Source organism: Triticum urartu, chromosome 3A, assembly GCF_056163025.1.
Source record: "Triticum urartu cultivar PI428250 chromosome 3A, HENAU_Tu73, whole genome shotgun sequence".
NCBI classification, from domain to species: Eukaryota; Viridiplantae; Streptophyta; class Magnoliopsida; order Poales; family Poaceae; genus Triticum; species Triticum urartu.
The window spans coordinates 611614834-611630042 of record NC_141875.1 but is presented as its reverse complement, the minus strand read 5'-3'; the positions used below and the strand labels follow the sequence as shown (position 1 = coordinate 611630042).

The following is a 15209-nucleotide window of genomic DNA, read 5'->3' as shown; positions in this document are numbered from 1 at the left end:
TCAGAATCGTTTTTCAGAAAAGCGCATCTTATCGGCATGAAAAGGCAGGCAGGGAATTTTACGCTAGGCCAAGAACGAAAGCGGAGCAGAGGCCGGCCGGGGCCACGCGTGTGTGGCCAGGAATCGAACAAGTGCTCCCAAAAGATATCTCACTAGTCACTGCACCGAAATCGTAGACGATCCAAGCAAATCTGACCAGGAGCATAGCCACGTCAAGGAGATGATACGTCAATGTCAGCCATTGTCCCTTTTGTTGACACTTGAGAATGTTAACCACCTAGGGAAACCACCAATTTCCCGTTTTCCCATTCTCACTTTCTTGGATTAAAGAAGACAGAAACCCTCCACACCATCCACTTGTCTCTAGCAAGCGCCCAGAGAGGGGATCAACAAGACAAACCCAGCCTTTTCTCTTCCATGGTAGTAACACATGCAGGTTGGTGCGAGATGGCAACACGACGATATGGAAGCATCTTATCGGCACAAAATTGCCTAAACACGTATAGCTGAAGACAGGTGCACGTATGACACCGTTATTATTCCGACCACTGCACCAAGGCGTGCATACAGACCATGATGCAAAAGGAGTAAATACTATGCGCAGAGTTTACTTATCTGTACCATGATTACTTAGCGGACAGAGGATTCCTTGACTTCTTCCTGAAGAGCATGAAAGCCAGGGAGCCAAGCAGCGGCCACGATGTCACCAAGGCAACGTACGCGAGGAGCCAGACTGACCTCCCTTGGTACCGGGCGAGCTTGTTTACGGATCTCTTGACGGGAGCCATGGCATCGCGGATCTTATCAGCGTAGCGTTCCTCCCCTTGCTGCTTTGCGGACCCTGCAGCTGCAGGGCTTTGAGCGGGCACTGCATCCGTGCCGCTATTGTTCTCCGCTTCCTTGGCTTGTTCATCTTGTTGTGTGCTGTTCGCCGTGGCATTCGGCTTCAGATCATCGGTGATCTGGCTAGAAGGGGGGCCATCGTTTCCGACCGGAGCTATCATTCCATCTCCAAGGATGTTGACGTACGGGCTCTTGTCAATGGACGACTCCAGTGAAGAATGCAGAACATGATCTTCCGCCTGCATTTAGTTACGACATTAACAGACCAATGTAAAGACCATATCAAAATTGGGTGTGCGACATACGGATACGAGGATATCATAAAATGAGCTCAGTTCAGTTGGAGCCCCCCTTTTTTCTCAAAGTTTACAGAACACATTTTGGTGTTCCAAAATAAAATATGTTTTTCTTTTTTCTTTTTTGCACTAGTACATATAGATTTAACTATTTTACATGTATGTAGATCACATCTTTATGTATTTCAAAATATGTATTTCATTTTATTTTTTTGAACTCGGGCTCCAATGGACCCGGGAGCCAAAGCGCTGCACTTAGGTGCTTTCATCCATGAACTATGATATAGTGACACACCTTTTGTCGATGCATGTACGAGCTGTCATGCAGAGCACAAAGGAACTCAGACACAGCTCCAACCCACCTACAAAGTATTTCAATTAAATCATGCAATAAAAATATAACCCACATGGATATACTAAACATTTTCAGATATAGTACGATCACCATACCATAGTTTTCCAGCAGTTAGTCCTTGAAAAAATGCGAGATGGCCACCATTCTGAGTAGTCGCCAAAACAATGTTCTTGTTCGCTCTAAATCAAATCAAGATGCTTTCAATAAGTAGATACCAGTAATCATGTATGTGCAATGGACGTTTTCACATTATACATCCCGTGAGATATAAATGGCATATGCAGCTGACATGTACAACCAAGAGAAGCAGCAGGCTATGTAAATCGAATATAAAGAATGTGATGGGATAGAAATATCAATGAGATGTACAGAGAAATTTGTCAAGAAGTTAAGAGAGCTAAATGTGCAATTAAGAGGATAATTAGCGCATGTGTTTGAGCTTATTTTCTCATCCATTGGATCAATTCCTTATGTATGCTCTGGATTGATTGGAACTCATGCTTCAACATTGGTATAGAAAATATAAATTTCAGGGGAATGCTTTTTACAAGGAAAAAAAATCACCTGCATTCGTCCCAAGGAATTGCCTCTCTTGTGCAAAGGGGGTCATCCAAAGCACTTATACAAAGCAAGGGAACTGACACATTACCAACAAAACTAGCACTGCTGCACCGGCGGTAGTAGGTATCCACAGTCTGAGAAATAAAAAATATTACGTGAGCAATGAGATTCTCCCATTATTCAACAGCAAGCAGTTCTTAATCTTATAATCATAGAGCAGTGGGCATGTGATGTAAGCAACAGGAAGAGTAAGACATCTGATTGATGACAGAATCAGGTAATGAGCAAAGCTAGGCAATGGGCGTGCTAGGAAGGTACCTCATATTTTGCAACAATGCAAGTGGCATGGTGGTCAAACTCCCGGATAGAGCGTGACTGAAAATAGAAAAAAACATGGTGGTCAAACTCCCGGATAGAGCGTGACTGAAAATAGAAAAAAAAATGAATATCCCCTCAAAACGAACTCTCCCAGTTATGAAGTAGCAAAGTAGTCAAACTGTTGGCAGCTTGAATTTAAAGTAGACAAGTAGCTAATTATAAAACAGTACATGCCAACAAATCAGTGTTCTGGCTCCACAAAGTGAAAGTGATCAAATTAACAGAAGGACAGTTTCAATATAAATCCCACAAATTTATGCAGTGCCTGAAACAATTTTGCAGCAGACTGAGTCAAACCTTTTTAATACCCTCCCAATTTGCAAGGCGAGCCAAGACAGGTTGATGTCTGCAAAAGGGGAAAACATAAGCAATCTAAGAAAGGGCCCTCTTGCTCAACAGCCATCATATAATCGATTACAAGTTTTAGTGCCGTGAACTACAACTTGGATCTTTTGTCATTATTCCTGTCACTACTCTGCAAAGGGTACTATCATAGTGAGATCAGATCAGAAGTGAAGTATGGACAATAGACTTGTACCCAGTGCCTCTTGCAACCAAAAAGTGGAAAATATAGAGCATTTCTAGGTTCTGTTCTAGCTCCAGACTGCTAGTGGAACCAATACACTTGCATAGACATTGTTTTATTTTCGGCAAAGCTGCAGAGATTATTGGATAATGGGAACATATCACGCATTTGCTCAAACCTGTACAAATATAGTTTTTCCCCTTGTACAGACATGTATTTCCAAGCTGTAAAAGAATTAGAACTACAGTACAAAAAATGGCATCACTGAACTAGGGTTACATAGACAAAGTTTATCTTCTGTCCTCAAGTGAGACTTTAATATATTTAAAAAACTAAATTTAGGATTAATATATACACATAATAGGAATCTACAGGAGGGTATAGCAGTAGCACCAAAATCAAAACAGTAAGAATGACGTCAAAACTGGAGATTCGGTAAAAAGAGTCATGTAAAAATGCTTACTAAGGACCGGATACTTACAGCTTTGCGTAGCCCTTTAGACCAAACGCAAGGGCTTTGTCATAAAACCGTTGCACAAGCTTACGGGAAATAAATCTGTCACATACCTACAAAATTGAAGTTAAATGACAAAATACAATGATTCTAGTGCTGAATTGGTGTTGCACTGATACAATGATGCTAAGTGCTGATTTGGTGTTGCTCTGTGGAAGCAATTGGGTAAACTTGGTAGTACAGAAGAGAACCCTTGCCCTTCTATCGAAATGATTACGTTATGACTCAAAAGAGGTTAAGAATGGATAACTCTGTAATAGTAAAGCAAAAGCAAAATTTGATACTTAAATTTACTGCTGCGGCCTCCCCTAACAGTTTTCGGTAAACAAGAAAAAAGCAAAAGCACTTCCAGAAATCTCCCCAGATGAATCAAAACATAGGAAAGATTATTCATAGGTTCTTTGAGCAGCGAATCTCTTTGTTCATGACAAATACATTCTTCTCAGGAAGGTGGTGTCAAACTAAGTTCAAAATTAGTGAGAGTTGCAGTAAATTGCATATGCAGTTATAAGTACTATGTACTACAGTTAATCAGGTCCAGCAACTAACCACCAGATCCCATGGAGAACAAATAGATGCAGCACCAGCCAGAGGAGTACTCTCACCTTCTTCTCCAAGGTACTTGACCTGGGCAAAGATGTGTATTCAATATACACTGTCAGTACATCAATCAAGATTGCTCTTAGATCCAGTGACATATTTTAGCATTTATTGAGATAATAAGCAAGAGCAGCACGGGAGTTAGTGAACACACAATAGTAGAAATCCACATTATCTAAATGATAAACCTGTAAATGATAGATCTGACAAGGATTGCCAAATGATCCTTACAGGGGGTTTTGGCGAGAGAAAAAAGGATAGATTTGCATTAATTATGTGTGTATAATTTTTCTTCAAAAACACTTAGTTTAACATCATATGCGGAGGGAAGACTTAATAGAATAGCTGGTTTCAGACACTACCTGGATGGTCCAGTCTGGTTTCTTACGTAGTATGTAAAGAAGTTATAATTTTAAAACTAAATCAAAGTCAAATACAAAGGTCCAAGTGGTGTTAGTAGACTAAGCAACTAACAACTATTCAATCGTCACTTGTGGTAGAAAATGAAAGGCAAGTTTAGACAAAGATAACATACCAGGATATTGGCACCTATGCTTGTACCAACACAGAACATCGGAGCCTTTGGATACTTGCGATGGAGATAATTAATAACTTCTCGGACATCCTCTGTCCATCCACCATTGTAGAGGCAATCTGACTGTCAGGCAAACAAAATTTATGGGGCGAGTGATGGTGAATGACCAAATGAATTCATTCAGTGCACATCAAACTTCTTTCTGCAGTCTATAAGTTTGACTTCCGGCATGTTCTATGGTCATTTTAAGGTAACCAGGTTTATAGCTCAAGTAACAGGCATAAATCTTCTTGACAATTTACAGGTGACAAGCAAACTCCAAACAGCAATCAAGAATTTGTAAGTTTGCAGCAAAGTAACAGGGAGATTGCGGAGTGAAATATCAATAACTGGAAATGTAAATTATATAACTGAACTTACTGTAATGGACACACCACCAAGACCCCTGTGGTTACTTACAACAACATTCCACCCTTTTCTTGCCATGGAATGAACCAAGTGTTTTGCATACTGCAATAGCCAACTAAATATTTAGAATGGTTACCAAATATAGTAATAAGTTATCTAATCATGAAACCCAGAGCTCTTCAAATATGCAACACAGGTATAACTGTATAAGCCAACATCAGAAAAAGGTTAGAGACTAACAGCAGCATCAGAATCACTGGTTAATCCAGGGACGACAACTAAAAGGGGTGTTGAAGAATCTTTTGAAATGATCTCATCTGCATCTGCCAAGCTAAAAATGTCAGACACCACCATATATGATATATACAATTCCACAATATGTGAGCCCCGTACCCTCCAAATCAAAGGCCAGCAGCCAATCCAAAGCAATGGTTCCACCATCACGAACTGTGTACAGTTGCCTGCAGTATAGAGGATATAATCGGTCCATTGTCAACCAAAAATGTAAGAGAAGTGATTCTCGTGCTCCTCCAAAATCAAGAAGGCATACATCATGAACAAAAAGAGTTAACGCATTGATCTTTATCATATTGAAGAGCAATAACAGCAGTCACGAAGAAATGATACATAGCCAAATTAAATCACATGAGTTGATTGTTTTGCGTTCACAGAACCAGCAACTACAGTCCAGCGTGTAGTTAGACTTGTGATACAGTAGCAGAATAACTGCCAGTGCAGACTGCGGTAATTTTTTCAAAGGGACACTATAATCGGATAGTTTGCAATGTTCAAGAGCAGAATGCACTTGTACAACTAATCTCTACAAGGATCTAGCCTAACCTCTTGTAGGTGAAGGACGGTGGTCTGCCATGGATTCCCAGGAACAATGTCTGCAAATGCGGGCTCGCAAGCCAAGGCGTCGCCAGGTACCTGCGTCCATCATCATAACACAAACACAGTCAACCTCAGGCAGCCATGGCGAAATGCAGAAGTCGCCTGAAAGCACAGCCAGTCGCACCAATGCAGCTCTGACCACGAATTGCGGTGGCCGAGCGATTAGACTGAAAACCCCAGGCGGCGTTTAATTTAATTATTATTCGGGTCCTGCTATTTCTGACGCGACCGAGAAAATTCGCCGATCAGGCCCAGGGCCCGGCGGCGGTGCGTGCGTACCTGCCGTGGAGCGAGCGGCACTTGGAGGCGACGCAGTGGTAGATCTCGGAGGCGGGGTGGAAGGTGAGCTCGACGCGGCGGCCGCGGAGGCCGCGGAGGAGGTCGCCGATGACGTGGAGCTCCACGAACCGGTACGCGAGGGCCGAGACGGCGACGAGGGCCGCGAGCGCGTAGTGCTCCGCGGGGACCAGCGCCGCCGCGCGGCGCAGCAGCTCGCCGGCCGACTCGCCGGCGGCGGCCGCGGCCGCCATTGCGGGACGCGGGGGGTCGAGGGGATCGGACGAGACGAGGCCGCGGCTGCGTGGAGGGAGGCCGGAGGGAGGGAGGGAGGGGGCGAGCGGGAGTGGGAGCGGTAGTACTATATACGAAGGTTGTTCGAGCGGCGGAGGCCGCGACCCACACGATGATGGACGGAGATGGCCCGCGAGAAGGCGAAGGACGAGAGCGAGAGAGACGTCGCCTCGTCGCGTTTAGGCAAACCGCCAGGACACGAGGCCCCTTCCTCGCGGGTCCCGAATTTGGGCGGAGGCTGGCATTCTCGTACGGTCGTACCGTCACGAGCTACCAAGAGAGGTGCCGTTGAACAACCGCACGGACGTGGTACGTACCTGTCACGAGAGAGAGGAGCTCATGATCTTTCTCCCGCTTAGGAATGACCTCCAAGTCATATCTTCTTTGCTCTAGATTCTTTACTTGTAAAAACATGCTAGCCTAGATACCTTTTTTCTTTGCGGCAGTTAGCCTAGATACCATGAACATGACCATTTTAACTAGTATAGTAACATACATTTGGACAAAAACGGTATAATCTACGAGTTATGGACAGATAATGCAGTAGAAAGGTGTGGCTTAAGCATCCCAAGAGCATTGTCAAGATAAATGTGGTTGAGGCCTTTTTATGCGGACCCACACAATAGGTGCGGAGGATTCGAGTCATAGCGCAATAGGGGGGGGGGGGGATTCATGTGACGACACAATAGATGCGGTCATGCGTGATGATCATCGTATTTTCATACAGTTGCTAGAAAGTGAGTGGGCCGATGATCAATGTACGTGGCTTCTTAGTGACTGAGTCGTCTTACAATTGCCTAATAAAAATTATTTGGCTTTCAATAAAAGGTATAGGAAGATGCCATAAATGACTGGATCAATGGTCAACTTGGCTTGAGTGACCTTAACAATGAGAGTGCCCCGAACGTGGAGGACTATAGCGATATGTCACATCTTGTTGTTTTCTCGCCTCGCCCTCTTATGGGTTGCTCAATCGCTATTTTTGTTACATAGTCCTCTTGTTCAATCACTATTCTTGTTGCATAGCCTAGATTCTAGTCTCCTGATGGCTTGCCAGAAACTTATGGCATCTTGTCGGAGGACTATAGCGATATCGTCTCCTCTTGTCGCTTTTAGGCAAACCGACATGCCATGAGACTCCTTTCTCGCGGGTCCCGACTTTGGGTAGAGACTAACATCCTCGTACTATCATGAGTTACTAAGAAAATTGCGGTTGAACAACCAAGCGTGCTTGTCATGATTTTTTGTTGTTTTCTGTGTCTTGAGGGGTATAAGATTTTCTTTTCCCGGTGAAGAGGAGCTTACGATCTTTCTCCCGCTTAGGCTTTGTTCGTGTAATACCATCCCGCCCGTTCCCCGAGGGTTTTGCCTCGACAGGGGTTGGATCCATTTTGGCTGCCTTTGGTTAGACCCCGACTAGGATTAAACCCCTCCCAAACCTCGTGGAAACCGTCGGGAAGCTATTCACATGTCCCACCCCGTGGAACCAAACCACACGTCTCCGTCTCTCTCTCTCTCTCTCTCTCTCTCTCTCTCTCTCTCTCTCTCTCTCTCTCTCCAGCGTTGGCACTAGTGATGGAGGGCAGCAACAGCTCTACCGAGGGAGACAACAGCGACATCCTTCCTCCACCCTCTCCCCATCCAATTGTAACGGTGCGAACAACGGCGGTGACCCGGAGTAGCAGCAGTACATGCTTCGTTGCGACGAAAATGACCCCATTGATGGCACCCCTCTCCCCGGCGGTGGAATAGTAAGCCCTTTCCCCTCTTCTCGATTCGACTCTCATCCCCTTAATTCTAAGGGTTCTTGATCTCATTAATCATCACCGGTCAACAAAATTAATCAACTAGTGTTGGATGGAAGTGATTAGTATGTACTGTAATGTAGCAACTGACACTAGTCCATGTGTGCATGATCATCAGCCAATCAACTATACAGCGGCGGAGCTAGACAAAATATGTTATGGGGGCAAGACATAAGATGACTGTTTAAGGCTCACAAAGGCTATTTTTCATCATCTGAGGGCATCTTCAAGGCGGACCCTCAAACCTCCCGTATATGTTCGGACCATGTTGTTCGGACCATGGGGGGGATTCATGTGACGACACAATAGATGTGGTCATGCGTGATGATCATCGTATTTTCATGCAGTTGCTAGAAAGTGAGTGGGCCGATGATCAATATGGCTTCTTAGTGACCGAGTCATCTTACAATTGCCTAATAAAAATGGTTTGGCTTTCAAGAAAAGGTATAGGAAGATGCCATAAATGACTAGATCAATGATCAACCTGGCTTGTGTGACCTTAACAATGAGAGTGTCCCGAACATGGAGGACTATAGCGATATGTCACATCTTGTTGTTTTCTCGCCTCGCCCTCTTATGGGTTGCTCAATCGCTATTTTTCTTACATAGTCCTCTTGTTCAATCACTATTCTTGTTGCATAGCCTAGATTCTAGTCTTGATGGCTTGCCAGAAACTTATGGCATCTTGTCGGAGGACTATAGCGATATCGTCTCCTCTTGTCGCTTTTAGGCAAACCGACATGCCATGAGACTCCTTTCTCGCGGGTCCCGACTTTGGGCAGAGACTAACATCCTCGTACTATCATGAGTTACCAAGAAAATTGCGGTTGAACAACCAAGCGTGCCTCGACAGGGGTTGGATCCATTTTGGCTGCCTTTGGTTAGACCCGACTAGGATTAAACCCCTCCCAAACCTTGTGGAAACTGTCGGGAAGCTATTCACATGTCCCACCCCGTGGAACCAAACCATGCGTCTCTCTCTCTCTCTCTCTCTCTCTCTCTCTCTCTCTCTGCAGCGTCGGCACTAGTGATGGAGGGCAGCAACAGCTCTACCGAGGGAGACAACAGCGACATCCTTCCTCCACCCTCTCCCATCCAAATGTAACGGTGCGAACAACGGCGGTGACCCGGAGTAGCAGCAGTACGTGCTTCATCGCGACGAAAATGACCCCATTGATGGCATCCCTCTCCCCGGCGGTGGAATAGTAAGCCCTTTCCCCTCTTCTCGATTCGACTCCCATCCCCTTAATTCTAAGGGTTCTCAATCTCATTAATCATCACCGGTCAACAAAATTAATCAACTAGTGTTGGATGGAAGTGATTAGTACATACTGTAATGTAGCAACTGACACTAGTCCATGTGTGCATGATCATCATCCAATCAACTATACAGCGGCGGAGCTAGACAAAATATGTTATGGGGGCAAGACATAAGATGACTGTTTAAGGCTCACAAAGGCTAAATTTTTTTCATCTAAGGGCATCTTCAAGGCGGACCCTCAAACCTCCCGTATATGTTTGGACCATGGTGTTCGGACCACTTTTTCCCACTTTTGCTATCCAACCGAGTCCCTATAGTTTTCGCAGACCAGTCCTCATGCCCGAAATCCAGTATTGTGGAAGCAAATTTGTGGCTAGTTTGCAGGCGTCAGGATATCCCCTTGACCAACGAAAATCAACCATGCGGTCATCCTCTCTCCTCTCTCGCCTCCCAACCACACAGCAAATGCATGGTCCTGCTCTCTCCTCTCTCGCCTCCCAACCGAACAAATTAGGATTATTCATGAATAAGCGTTGGATGGCTCCCTCCCGCATCATTGTCCGTGAACTGGTCCCCACCGGTCCATGGAAGGATATTGTGTTCTATTTGGGGGTCAGCGTTGGAGATGCCCTAAGCCCTCCAATAAAAAAATCTTCAGAAATTGGTTTATAGTTGGGGGCCATGCCCCCCTCAGCCTAATACATAGCTCTGTTGATGAAGCGGAGAAACAACTTCATAATTTTTTTAATGGAAGTGTCGTCATTTATTTAGACGTGGAATGTACAATAGTATTTATGAGGAGTAGAGATGAGTTGTATTAGGCTCCGAAGATTATTTTTAAAACTATGATGATTTTTATAGCAAATTCGGAAACTATACACTCTAATGCAGAAAAATCAAAAGTATCACCCTGTCGGCCTCATGTTGGCCGAAGAGAGACTTTTCGGCCAACCGTTGGCCAAAGAGTCCCTCTTCGGCCAACACCTGCTCTATTGTTTTAGAAAATTCATATCAATTAGGATTTTTAGTATTTTAATTTGATTCTTTTTGCATTAGATTCGAAATTTTATGAAGTTTCTGTATATATCAAGTTTGACTAGACTTGAAAGTTTGAATTTGAATTTCATGAATTTTCTCAAATCACTAGATTGCCTATAATTTGAGCTAGGAGTATTTTTTCAGATGATTCTTTTTGCTACTAGTTCTTTGTGACTTTGTTTATCAGTAGTAATTAATTGGCGAATTTTATAATTATTTAAAATTAGGTTTTTAAGAAAACAGTTCTGTTTCAGTGTTTTATAGGTTTTATGCCATTTCTTTTAATTTTAATTGCTTTAAATTGTTTTCTTTAGTTTTTTTGACATATTCTTTTTGTTTCTGTTTAGTTATCAGTAGCTATTTTATTTGTAGTTTTTTTATATTTTATTTCTTTTATCCTACTAGAAAACTTGTTTTGAGCTTCATAGGAGTTTATATTTAAAAGTTCCTTATAAATCATGTACAACCATTGCCGTTTTATACATGAAAAAAGATACTTTTCTGCAATCTTTTTCCCTCCATTTTATTTCCCGCCATCTTCTTTGCCACCATTCTCTCCCGCTATTTTCTTTCCCGCCATTCTCTCCCACCACACTAAGGAGTGCTGCATCGACGGAGGATGACTATGATGCCTTCATGTGGAGTGTGAAACACTGTGTGAGAGAAGTCATAAGTGTGAAACACTCTCCGATGATGATGACGAAGCTGCAAACACTTATGACTTCTCTCAGACAGTGTTTCACACTCTACCAGCAGCACCGACGCAGGAGACACAGACCGTATCAGACGATGTTATCTACGGTCGTGGACAACATGAGGCTCGTTTTATAAGTTGAGAAGTGAAAATGGCGAGAAAGAAGATGGCGGGAAAGAAAATAGCGGGAAATAAAATGGCGGGAGAGAATGGCAAGAAATAAAATGGCGGGAGAAAATGGAGGGAGAGAATGGCGGCAAATAAAATAACGGGAAAGAAAATGGCAGGAGAAAATGGAGGCAAATAATGGCGGGAGAGAATGGCGACAAAGAATGGCGGGAGAAAATGGCGGCAAAGAAAATAGCGGGAGAAAATGGAGGGAAAGAACGACGGGAAAGAAATGGAGGATAAAAGAAATAAAATACAAAAAAATACTACAAATAAAATATTTACTAATAACTTAACAGAAACAAAAAGAATATGTTAAAAAAATAAATAAAACAATTTAAAGCAATTAAAATTAAAATAAATAGCACAAAACCTATAAAACACTAAAACAGAACTATTTTCATGAAAACCTAATTTTAAATAATCCTAAAATTCACCAATTAATTACTACTGATAAACAAAGTCAAAATGAACCAGTAGCAAAAAGAACCATCTAAAAAGAATACTCCTAGCTCAAATTATAGGCAATCTAGTGATTTAAGCAAATTCATAAAAAATCAAATTCAAACTTTCAAATCTAGTCAAACTTGATATCTACAGAAACTTCATAAAATTTCTAATCTAATGCAAAAAGAATCAAATTAAAATACTAAAAATCCTAATTGATATGAATTTTCTAAAACAGTAGAGCCGGTGTTGTCCGAAGAGGGACTCTTTGGCCAACTATTGGCCGAAAAGTCCTTTTTGGCCAGCGGTTGGCCGAGAAGTCCCTCTTCGGCCAATGGTAGGCCGAAAAGTCTCTCTTCGGCCAACATGAGGCCGACAGGGTGATACTTTTGATTTTACTGCATTAGGATGTATAGTTTCCGAAATTGCTATAAAAATCATCATAGTTTAAAAAAAAATTGAATCATATGATGTTCGGCTGAAACCTAATCTTCTATTTCTATGGGAGTATTGAAGTATTTAGGCCGCACCAAATTATAATAATACTTCCTCTGTCCCATGTAATATAGTGCACAATGGTTTGACCAAGTTTATAGAGAAATTTATCTATTTCTATAATACTCCCTCCATTTAGAAATATAAGATGTTCTAACCTTTTCAAAATCAGATGTATATAGACATATTTTAGTGTAATTGTTCATTTATTTTTATTTTGTATATGTAGTCCGTATTAAAATATCCAAAACATCTTATACCCCGCCTTATTTTATAAAAAATCACTTCGTTTTTCCTATCAAACTTTGACTTATAATTTTGGTCAACAAAATATGGTTATATGTCATTAAAAGTATATCATCGGCACCCTAAAGCTGCACCCATGAGACAACTGTTGTGTAATGAACACAACGGGATCAAAGGCAAGGTGGTCAGCTGTGAGGAGACGAATTTCTATCATAGGTTAGGAAGGATTAATCGCCAGCGAAATAGCAGCTATTGCAGTGCTATCGCCGATCTGAAACTGCCCCATGATTGGTATGACTCATGAAATCGTGGGAGATCGTGCCATTCATGCCTTCACAATCGCTGCAAGTTTCTCTACCGCAATTTCCTTTCTTCCGCGATTTTAGTCAGTGTATGCCATAGAGATGGATCTTCAAGAGATAACATACCGGTTTTCTATTAACTGGTGGTTTACGGAGTAGTTACTTTTGCGTCAAGAAAACTTTTTTACTACGTAGTTGGCTAAAGCTGGAAGAGAAGGTCACGGTGTCAGCTTAATATCCATGCAGCATCATCTTCCATCTTCCATCGATGACCAAAGACTGTTCTCATGAAAGCCTAGGCAAAATCCAGCTTAATTAATGGAAAAGCCTTCGATTCAGCCGGCTGATTTTAGCGCTGGCGTCCGCCGCGCGCTACACCGTCCGATCGGCCGAGCACTGAGCTGTCCGATCAGCCGAGCGTAATACATATACCGCGGCGCACAGAGCTGCGAGGTCTGTCTGGCTTTCACGTGAGTGGTCCCCTAGGCCTATAGCTGTTTGTTTTCACACGTTTCTTTACTGCCAACGCACGCATGCTAAGCTCATGCACTAAGTAGTACAGTAGCTTTTAGCTTATGAGACCATTCCAAAGAGTCCACTAGTACTTCAAAAAAAATATTTCGTTGCCATGTTGTTGCAACCCGGCGCCTCGGCAACTCAGTCGCGCGTTGCAACAAAAATTGGGCGCCGCTTCAAATCGGCCTGCATGTTGTTACAAGGACCGGTCGTCGCTGCTACAAAGCTGCCACATATGACCCAACAAGGATACACGGCACTGCAAGGGCTGGCCACCATCCGCAGTGATAAGATGTAAATAACCATCCGGTGTTGCAAGCCATCGTCGGGGCATTGACGACTGTCGGTGTCATTTCTCTCCCCCAAGCTTGTTGCCCGACCTCTCCCTCATTCTCCATCCTCCCCAAGCTTTGCAAAATCATCTTTGTTGCGGCTTCACACGTCTACCATATTGCGAAGCGGCTTTGCAACATCATCTTTGTTGCAAAGGGGCTTTGCAACGTCATCCTTGTTGCAAAGGGGCTTCACAACACGGATCATGTTGCAACCGACAACATATTTTTTCGAGCGCAACATGAATCATGTTGCAACCAGCGAGCACAATATGGCTCATGTTCCAAAAGAACTAAAATAATTGCAACAACATGGCTCGTGTGCAACCCCGAGCGCAACACGCCATGCTACAAGGGCATCAACAATATTGTGAGCCGTTGTTGGGAGGCATGTTGTCATGTTGCAAAAGTGTCGTCGTACGTGTCATAGGAGCATTGATGTTGTGAGGCGTGTCATCCTGCTGTGAGAGCATCTGCGTGTCGTGGGAGTGTCGCTGGTGTTGTCACGCGCGTCGTCGTGTTATGAGGTGTGCTACAAGCAAGTATCGCGAGCCATGTCGTGTAGTGGGCATGACCGGTGCAATGAGTAGGTGTTGCGGTAGCGTCACCGATGTTGCGAGCCGTGCTACGAGCGTCGAGAATGATGCTACATGACGGATGCTCGACACTACAAATCTTGGCGCCAATGTTCTTTTTGTTGAGAAACTAGACTGTTGTGCTATTAAATCGCGGGAAGCAAGGTTGCCTATGTTGCCATAGTGCAAGTCTGGTTGTCCTTGTGTTTTTCCGATGACAAAAGTCTGACCACTGTGCTACAAAACTGTGCGACGCCGCAAGGCCGGTTGGTACTGCTACAAGCCGAGCGCTTGACATAGCAAGTCGAAAGTGCGACATTGTAAGTTGATCGACATTTTTTTCCAGGCGAACCAATGTTATTGGAAGCCGGACACACAATGTTGCAAGGTCGAACATTGTTGTTGCCTGCTACAAGCCGAGCGCTCGACATAGCAAGTCAAAAGCGCGTGGACGCCACTGTTGCCGCCCGCCTCCACCATGAGCGCCGGCCATCACGGTGCGCCCAAACTCAAAGCTGCATCTGCCGTCCCGAGGGAGCACTGGTGCCCGCGTCCACCGCAGGGAGGTGCGTCCACCATGACCCCACCGTCCCAGGGGAGCACCGGCCTTTGTTTCGGCCGACATGGTCGCTGCTCGATGTCCGCAACAACGAGTTTCTGCAACAAGGTCTTTGTTGCAAAAAAAAAAACAGTAACAAGATCTTTGTCGCCAAAAAAATTAAATTCCAGCGAGACCTATGTTGCGAAAAGTTTAAATCACAACAAGATCTCTGTTGCAAAAAAAAATGTAACAAGACATCCGTTGTAAAAATAATCTGCAACTTGACATAGGTTGGAAAAAATTCTGTAA

General features: G+C 43.6%; 1 protein-coding gene across 2 annotated transcripts; it reads right to left on the bottom strand.

Moving 5' to 3' along the window:
• Positions 1–464: 464 nt before the first annotated feature.
• Positions 465–6699, bottom strand: LOC125545399 (uncharacterized). 2 transcript variants are annotated; one of them, XM_048709321.2, is made up of 14 exons: positions 6190–6699; positions 5857–5946; positions 5410–5477; positions 5257–5333; positions 5029–5118; positions 4609–4731; positions 4023–4100; positions 3441–3526; positions 2731–2779; positions 2374–2430; positions 2059–2189; positions 1590–1673; positions 1435–1501; positions 465–1082 (listed from the first exon to the last, which is right to left on the bottom strand). In XM_048709321.2, the coding sequence occupies exons 1-14, from the start codon at positions 6438–6440 to the stop codon at positions 627–629; spliced, it is 1707 nt and encodes a 568-aa protein (XP_048565278.1). In that variant the 5' UTR covers positions 6441–6699; the 3' UTR covers positions 465–626. The 2 variants fall into 2 exon arrangements, with proteins under 2 accessions (XP_048565278.1, XP_048565277.1); XM_048709320.2 differs by having other exon boundaries at positions 5257–5339; positions 6190–6698.
• Positions 6700–15209: the final 8510 nt, after the last annotated feature.

Excerpts from the sequence above, each read along its gene's own strand:
- LOC125545399 (XM_048709320.2), bottom strand. The coding sequence starts at position 6,440 with ATGGCGGCCGCGGCCGCCGCCGGCGAGTCGGCCGGCGAGCTGCTGCGC. Across the intron at positions 5,478-5,856 it reads CCGTCCTTCACCTACAAGAG|GCAACTGTACACAGTTCGTG; the intron begins GTTAGGCTAGAT and ends TCTATACTGCAG. Across the intron at positions 4,732-5,028 it reads TTGGTGGTGTGTCCATTACA|TCAGATTGCCTCTACAATGG; the intron begins GTAAGTTCAGTT and ends TTTGCCTGACAG.